Consider the following 9,219-nt stretch of genomic DNA (forward strand, 5'->3'; position numbering starts at 1 on the left):
AGTGACCTCCGCTTCATGAGGCGTGATTCCCAGCCGATTGAGCTATCCCTTGGAGACTAGATTAGTGGTACTTGGTAAAATCTATTAATACATAGACGTTAAGCTGCCCCTTTGGTTTGATATTCTACAACGACTTGGTTCAGGAAAGGCACAACTCAACTTTGGGTTGGATGTTCCCAACTTTTAAAGGTATAACATTAATCAATTTGGTGAGTAGCCCACAAATTAGGTGTACGATTTATCAAGTATGAAAATGTCAGCTAATTTGTAGCTTCTGCATTTTCATTTTCTAACTTTATTTTCTCTTTCTTTTTTGTAAAACGCTTAAAACTAGATCTTAATCATTAAAAAAACTACAACACATCACTTAAGCCAAATCCATACTTACGAAAATGTTTAGATAAATTTTTTAGTACTTTCATGTTACAACGAACTAGTCATCATTTAGAGAGAAAAGCAGTAATTCAAGTATTATCAGAGGATGAAATTGGCTGTCCATGTTGTAAGCAATGGGGAATGATGGGTGGGGGACGTTGTGACTTCTGATGTCATCAAAAATTACTTTTTGATAAAAAAAAAATTATTTTTTAATTAAAACAGTAAAACGTCTCCTGCCAATCACTACTCGTATGCAATAGATGTAACTCCACAAAGAAGATAAGTGCATGATATACTTGTTCCGACAAACATGCAAGACAGACAGTTAATTGCAATCGACCCAAATCTGTCATCATGTGTATATTTGGTGGAGAAAGCTTTGGTGTGATCAATTGGATGCATTTAGATTGCTTACAGATGTAAAAATTTTGTGATATGGATTCAGCTTTAAAAATTTTAAATTTCGTTAATAATAATGTAATAAATAAGCGCAGGGCCCAAAACCTGATGCCCATTTTACATAAAGTCCCACTCACATAAAGAGCATAGAAGGCTTAGGAACCTCCTGCCTATAGACAATAATTGCACTTCTACGAATCTACAAACTCGCGATGTGGCAAGCATAAGACCGCATTTAGGAAGCCTCACATTAAAATGAGTCACCCCCTCCAAATTAGGTACACCCTCTCTTTCCCAGAACCTCCTCTCCATTCTTTTTTTTTATCCTCAACAACCATTTACCAACTTCACCCTTCCCCCATTTTCCCACCTGCGCACTGATAGGACAGGCTTTTGTCAGGAGGTTTGAAAAAAAATCAGCCAGTTTTTTCCGTTTTACCCTTGTACACAACCGTTTATGCTGCACAATTTTTTTTTCCTGTTAGGGGTAAAATGGGAAAAAAAAGCTTGTTTTACTCGGGTTTTTTTTTCTTCCCATTTTATCCCTATATACAACTGTTTACGCTGCACAATGTTTTTTTATGCCAGGGGTAAAATGGAAAAAAAAGCATGTCCCAACTTAAAAAATGGCTGAATTTTTTCAACCTTCTTAACAAAAGCCTGTCCCATCAATGTGCACGTGAAAAAATGGGAGAAAGGGGGAAGGGGAAGGGGAAGGACGATATCAAATAGAGCTTTAATCATTGGAGGCTCCCTGCTACCCTGGCCTTTGGCCGACGCCACTTTGGTGGTTCTCTCTATTTTACATGAGCCGGTCAACCGGTTTCAAAATTTGCTTCATCAGTATTTATGGTCTATGCTATGGAGTTTAAAAACAGGTGGGAGCGTCATTAATTGTTGAGTTTGATATAAGTAAGTTGACATGTCTGATTTTAAAGATTCTCAAAGGCTTTAATTCAAAAGACACTTCGTTTCCAATAAAAATGTATGGATGGATGTACAGTTTTGATGATGCAGAATTTTTGAATGGTCTGGCTGAGTATCCGATAATTAAGTCAAATAATGTTTCTAAAAAATAACATTAATATAGAAAATTTTGGAGATTTTTTATGCCATACCTTAATTGGGGTTGACGACCTTTATGGGATTTTTGAGCTGTTCTCCAAGACCAAGATGGTCTTAATTTCCTGATTCTTTCAGATTTTGGTGATCATCCATGAACGATATTTCTTGATTTTTTGCCGCTAATGGACACTTAGCTGTATACTAGTTGTCTAATATTTGGGAATCTCAAGATTTATGGACCTTTAATTGTTATTTATTTTCGTATCAAGTCTTACTTTGAAGAAAATTGATCTCATTCATTAATCAAAGTGTTAGAGCAATTTGCGCTCTAAACAAATTGGTTGTTCTTGCTAATTAGAGAGAAATTAAAACTGTCCTATTAAGTGCATACATAAATAATAAAAAAGAAAAACTTTACAAATCCTTAATGAACTTTCACTCGTTTGGAAATGACATTCTTTTAAAGTTTTAAAACTCTCAATTTCATTTATAGAACCTCTAATTTGATGCAATGTTCCCCTCCTTTTAGGTTGGCATTAAACCAAACAATAAAATGGGTGAAATGATCTTTATGACCTGAAACTTTTTCTAAATTTCAAATTTACCCTTACTTTCAAATTAAAGAAAATAATAATAATAATAATAATAATAATAATATTTTCTTAAAAAAAGAAAAAGGAAAAAGGAAAACAAAAAGAAAAAGAAAAGTTTTTTTAAAAAAAAAAATAAAAAATAAAAAATCATAAAATTATGTAATTGGTCGGGGTCTAGTTTTTTGTTATTTATTTTTAAAACAAAAAAGTAAATAGTTGTATCTTTAAATGTCAAAATATCATTTATCTTTTGAATTATAAACACGCAGATTTTTTTTATTTTTTTATTTTTTAAAAAAAGAAAGTATGCTAGAATTTGACTCCCATGAGTAGCAACCACTGCCCTTTCACTGAAATGGGGAGGATCCTAGTCCGAAATGAAGGTTGTTATGGTGAAAAATATTTATTTATTTTTTTCCCAATGACACAACAATCAAATATGGATTTGTGAATTTTTCGAACAAAATATAAACCCGCCCATGAGCTCATTTGGAATTTCACTTGGATAAGGTGAAATTTAAATTAATTTTTATAAGTTTTTTTTTTAAAAAAATTATTTATTAAAACCTATTGTCCTGGATTTATTTTTATGGAATAAAAGCTTTTTCCCACTATAATGGCAAGATGCAGATTAACTGGACACGGACCGATTTACAAGTTGAGACTTGAGAGTGGGCCTTACAAAACGCGTTGTCTAAAAGTTAAGTGGGCCTTACAAAACCATCACCGAGCACAGGCCAATCCCAGTTCTCCTCCCACAGTCCCATGGAACCACAGCCGTTCATTTATTTAGAAAAAAGTAGTAGTCACATCCAACAGTTGAAATTCTATCTCAGCCGACGAGAACCAGATTCTCATGAAAAAGGAAATGGACTTTGAATTCTGTGTCTCTCTCTAATCATCGTTTGTACGTTTCGTCGAGTTCTGTTCTCTCTCTCTCTCTCAACTCTCGCAGATCGGAGGCGATCTTCGAGCTTCATCCATGGCTTCGAAGCGGATCTTGAAGGAGCTCAAGGACCTCCAGAAAGACCCTCCTACCTCCTGCAGTGCTGGTACCATCTTCTTCGCCAACACATCTTCTCTTGCTGTTTTATTTTTCTCCACGTTGCTTGTTTTTACGGATTTCTTTGGTTTCCATGGTCGCAAGCTTCTTTCCAGGCTCGATCTGTGATCTTTCTAACTTTTGAGGATCTGGGTTGTATTTTCTGAATAAGATATGTATTTTTTGTTATACACGTGGTTAATTGCCGGGATTTACTTGTAATTCAAAGCGTTTGGTGTGATGTAATTGCATGAGTTTGTTCGGTGTAGCATCATCTGGATATTTTGATATGTTAAATTACGTGATCGTGGCGATGGATAAAAAAAATAAAAATTGAAATGGGTTATGGGAGAAATGTTAAATCTGCTAACTTACCTTACCTATGTGGATACTGGATAAAGAAGAATCTTGTTAATAATATTGGGCTGTTCTTTGTGATTGCTTTGCATATAGGTAAAGTTAAGAGTTTTTGTTGCAAGTTGCGGGAAATATTAGTTTTACAGGATTAAACAGATGCTGAATACTTGTGGAAGTCTGGCTAAGCTTATTTAGTGGCTGTGGCATAGTTTATGGATGCAGTAGATATGGTTACAAACATGAGGCTGTCTCTTAAGATGGCATATTTTACGTTAGATGTAATTGGTCTTGATTAATTCCTATCTAAGCTTTTTCAGCTTAAATCATCTCTGGCATGTACGTTTTTGGGAAATACAATAACATTAAATGGTGTTTGATCACTGAAATGGAGTACCCTGCCAACATTTTCAGCAGTCTTTGCATTGTATGCTGTCTATATGAAATGGTTACATTTTTTGGGGGGCTTATCCTCAATTAATGAAATGCATGATGATTGGTTTTTCTTGTGCATACCCTGCATTACTTGTCCCCCTTGTTTCAAATATGCCTCTAAAGTCTAAACAATATCTGTAAGTGAAATCAGTTTTTTAGGCCAACAGTATTGCTGGATATAAAGTTCTCCAATTGTCTCCGCTTTCATTGTAGTATCTTCTGGACCTTATATATATATATATATAATATTTCAAAGGATGATGTGATATTTATTTGCCTGCTTTCTTCTTCTTTGATCAACAATGTTTTCTATATTTACTGGTGTGATTGTGTTCAATACTCATATAAAAGGGGATTGATGCAGAAAATTCTAAAAAGTCAACAAGCTACATAATCATGGTTGTGGCATGACGTGTTATACCTTAGTGCGTGCTGACATTGGTAGACATGGTTATAAAAGGTTCTCGGGGCTGTGTCATTGTTATGTAGCTCTATCTTTGAATGTGTGCATTGTGTATCTGTAAACATTTTGCTTATCCCAGCCACAAAAAAGGGAAAAACAAGAAACTGTATTGTCTTATCTGAACAGCAGGAAAAGTATTCCTTCATACTTGGTTTTGACAGCTCTTTTTGTGAAATGCAGTACTATTGAGTGTAGTCTTTTTGGCCTAGTTCTATCTATTCGTACTATTTTTTCATCATGTAACTGTAAAAAAAAATTATTATCCCAGCTGCAGAAAAGGAGAAAAAGAAGAAGAAGAAATAAAACGAAACTGTATGGTCTAAACAACAGACAAAGTATTCATTATGTACTTGTATGACGAGTTTCATGAGCTCTTTGTCAAGTGCAGTATTATTGAATGTAGACTGTAGTGTTTTTGTCCCAGTCGTGTAGCAGCATACCACATGCCAGGTGGATAACATGGTGGTAATTATGGAGGGTTAAACATGTTATTTTATGATGAATGCCTAGTTCAAGCTTCAATAAGTACTTATTGGAATAATTTGTTTTCATCATGCCTTGAAAACTGTGGGTTTCATCTATTGCACTTGTATTGTGAGTATACTTTGACTGCTTATAGATTGGTCTAAGGTGTGGGTTCAAGGAGTTATTTGGCTAAGCATAGTTTGATTGGTGGAAAATGCATAGTATTGCTCCCAAAAGTTGCATCTCCTTTCTATGAACCGTTGATTAGTATCAGTATTACTATTATTTTTATTTAATTTATCTTTTTATTATTTTTGATTGGTCAAAAATGCAATGTAAATTTTTTTTTTATTATTATTATTATTACTATGTTGATCTTTATCTTTTTGTTTCTTTACCATAGTTGCTTCTTACCCATATCATGTCATGCATAGATTTTTAATGTCTCTACTTATGAAGATATATAGTTATAGGTACTTCATCAATACTTTATTTTGTTTAATTGCCATTCCTTTTATAATTGTAGATGTGTATCACTTTAAATAGCTCCCTCTTTTAGGGGTAAATGCAATAGATGTTACTCAAAGACTATCTCATGTCTTGAACAAAATTTGCATGTCATGGTTTTAAATTCTCTGGTTCTTCAAATAGTTCTCAAGTGTTCCAAGAACATCATAGTTTACTCTAGCTCTTCCCGATTAATAGAAGCCAATTGAATGTACGTTATTTATTATATACGGATTCCAGTCAGACAGGGCCGGTTATGTATTCAAACATCCCAACTCTATTGAAACATTAGTAGAGTTTTAATTTGCCTAATTTTCTTGATTTTCTTTTTCGTTCTGGCTAGGTGTATCTCTTGTATGCTTCCTATGTATATGGGTTGCGTCTTTGCGCCTCTTTAATAATATTTCAGTTACTTATAAAAAAAATAAATTGAAATGACTTACGATGCCTGATTTTTCTGTCATGTCTTTCATTTTGTAAAATTTTCTTGCAAAACAATCAGACTTGTGGTTTTCATTTATTAAAGAGAGTATCTATACCTGAAATTTTTATGTTCAATACAATGCCTTCTAGTAATGAAATATTTTGGGATATAAAGTCGTCTTTTCTGCCTTTTTACTTTGACAGGCCCTGTAGCTGAGGACATGTTTCATTGGCAAGCAACGATTATGGGTCCCCCTGATAGTCCTTATGCAGGGGGAGTCTTTCTAGTTACTATTCATTTCCCTCCTGATTATCCTTTTAAACCACCTAAGGTATGACACATGACATCATTTATGAATTTTTATGTAGATGTTGTTTCCTTTATTTTGCAATTTTGTGTATTTTTGCCTTTTGATTTGTGAATAAGTTATATTAGGTGGCAAGGGAAACTATTAGCTAAAAAGTATATCAACAAGAACTTCTGTGCTTGACAGGGAAAGACAAATTCCATAAACCCCTTTTAAGGATTCCACCTTGTGAAAAGAATTGATATCTGTTGTATCAGCTATTATGTCAATGATCAATTTCTCCATAATGAATGTCTGTGCTACCTATATTGGATTTCTAAGTTTTCATAGCACCCCCCCTCCCGCGAAAAGAATGTTGAATAATTTTTATGGATTCTGTTGTTACACCAATTCGGCTAATGAGAAAAAGGAAAATAAACTTCAGTGACACCAAAGTGGGGAGATTTTTTTTCTCAAATTAATTAATAGAATACATTAAAATAAGAAGAAAAAAAAATGAATATGATTCTTGGGCCAATGGGATGAAGGATGATGTCATGAGTTCAAGACCTATTGTGTGCATGTATAACTCACCAATCGGAAAAATGAAAAGTTCTACGATAGGAATTTCAAGCGTGTATTCTTCCTTTTGGTTTGTTATTTTGCCTTTTTGATGTTTAGTTCAGTGAAGTATTTTTATCCTTGTTTTGATTGTGCTTGCCTGAATGCACCGGATGCTAACTGGTGGATATACTATCATTTATCTTTAAGGGAGTGTATTAGTGTGCCTTGTGTTTGGTGGAGTAATTATTAAGTGATTCACTGATTCTTACAGCATCTTCCTGTCATTGGCTATTGGATTTGGCGTGTGACTAGGTTGTTACTTATTAGACATCATTGTCAAAAATTGGAACTGGAGGAGTGTCATTTGTGAAAAGAATTACGTTTTTTGTTATTTATTCATTTTAACAATGCAGTGATCTCTAGCCAAAGAAAAACTATCTTTAATCAACATACTAATTTAGATGATATTTATATCTAAGCTTGGTGAGGTGGGTTATGTTGCTGTGGAACCTGGACCTTATGAATTTCTATTTTGTGGCATGTGGGAGGAATTAATCTTAGTCAAATGGAACCTCTGCTTGGGATATTTCAATAATTAAGAGTTATACATGATTTTTTTTTCTTGGATTTATTTGCGCTGATAGTTTAGGAATGAACTATGCAATAATTAGTTTCATTTAACCTTTCTCCCACCTTCTCTATATGTTTCTTGCAGGTTGCATTTAGGACCAAAGTTTTTCATCCGAACATAAACAGCAATGGCAGCATATGCCTTGACATTTTAAAAGAGCAGTGGAGCCCTGCCCTGACTATATCCAAGGTTCTGATCTCTTAACAACTTTGTTTAACATCTAACTAATAAGGTTATGAATTTTCCTTATCCAACATAAGTATGGACATGGGAAGCATAAAACAACATATTCTTGAGAAGAGAGGTGTTAGTAATGACCCTTATCTGAAAGGATCACTAGTCTGAAATCATATGGCACGAAAATGTTGTGTTGTTGTAATCATCACCATTTACCCATAATTTGAATTTCCATGGAGCAAAATATCCTCATAGGATCAGCTCGCCAAATGTTTGATGGAAATTGCTCTTGAGAGTGGGGAGGCGTGTCTTTTGTGAACTGCATGGATGCTTTTCACCCTTCTTCACTCTTTCATCATTGCTGTTTTTTAAATTTGGTGGGAAGGGTTGTTCTCATTTTCAGGTGCTTCTCTCAATCTGTTCCCTCTTGACGGATCCAAACCCGGATGATCCACTGGTGCCAGAAATTGCTCACATGTACAAGACAGACAGGGCCAAGTACGAGACAACTGCTAGGAGCTGGACTCAGAAGTATGCCATGGGCTAGGCCCAGCGTGCTTTGCGGCCTTTTAGGAGCTAGTCTTTTTCTTCCTTGTCATGTAAAAATGAAGTGCCAACGGACTAAAATCTGTACCTTACACATGATATGAAAGCGTGCGAGTGTGCTCTAATGCTTTGCTGTTTCACGCTCTTTTACTTCCTTGACAGTCACGTCCTTCCTGTGTTTTTTTACAAGTATATTTGGTATAACTATTGACTCATGGGTGATCTAAATTCGGTTTCTCCTTATATCTTTATTCGTAAGCCAATTTTTTATACAATCTGCAAACTCGATCCAAAATTAGTGAATTAGAGTTGTGTAATTGAGTTTGGATTAATTCGGGTTGACCCTAATTAATCTATATAAATTAAATTAAATGCTTTTTTTTGCAACTAAAAAACAAAATCTTAGAAAGGTTAAAAATTCATATAAATTCATTTTTATATAAAAATCACTTTTAAAATCTTTATTTATTTATTTATTTATTTATTAAATGGGTTGTGTGAGTTGGGTCTCTTATTTATTAAATGGTATGAAGTGTTTGACACATTTAACTAAATATATTTCAATCAAATTAACCCGTAAGTCCACTCGGACCTTTCATCAATAACCACCGGCCCTAGCTGGGACTGTCCGTAAAATGTGGATTAGGACGAATCTCAGCCATTCAATTGCTTTGACGGGTCGGATATGTGCGTATTTGCTGTAGAAAAGGACAACGTCTATTGAGGGAGAGAAATATAGGAGGTTGGGGTTTTACCAAACGGGGCCTTACAGTTCTTGCGCCAACTGGAGACAGACAGCCCCGATAGCCCTGACGAAACTTCTTTTTAGCATAGGATATTAGGGATTGGACAAGCTGATTCCTGAATTGGGTTTTGGGGACGTTTCAGAT

The 9,219-nt window shown here is 34.6% G+C and overlaps 1 protein-coding gene across 1 annotated transcript; it reads left to right on the plus strand.

The window, feature by feature from the left end:
- The first annotated feature begins 3,273 nt into the window (after positions 1-3,273).
- Positions 3,274-8,557, plus strand: LOC133863095 (ubiquitin-conjugating enzyme E2-17 kDa). The gene is made up of 4 exons (XM_062299086.1): positions 3,274-3,487; positions 6,329-6,456; positions 7,691-7,795; positions 8,187-8,557. The coding sequence occupies exons 1-4, from the start codon at positions 3,418-3,420 to the stop codon at positions 8,328-8,330; spliced, it is 447 nt and encodes a 148-aa protein (XP_062155070.1). The 5' UTR covers positions 3,274-3,417; the 3' UTR covers positions 8,331-8,557.
- Positions 8,558-9,219: the final 662 nt, after the last annotated feature.

Source organism: Alnus glutinosa, chromosome 3, assembly GCF_958979055.1.
Source record: "Alnus glutinosa chromosome 3, dhAlnGlut1.1, whole genome shotgun sequence".
Lineage (NCBI taxonomy): Eukaryota > Viridiplantae > Streptophyta > Magnoliopsida > Fagales > Betulaceae > Alnus > Alnus glutinosa.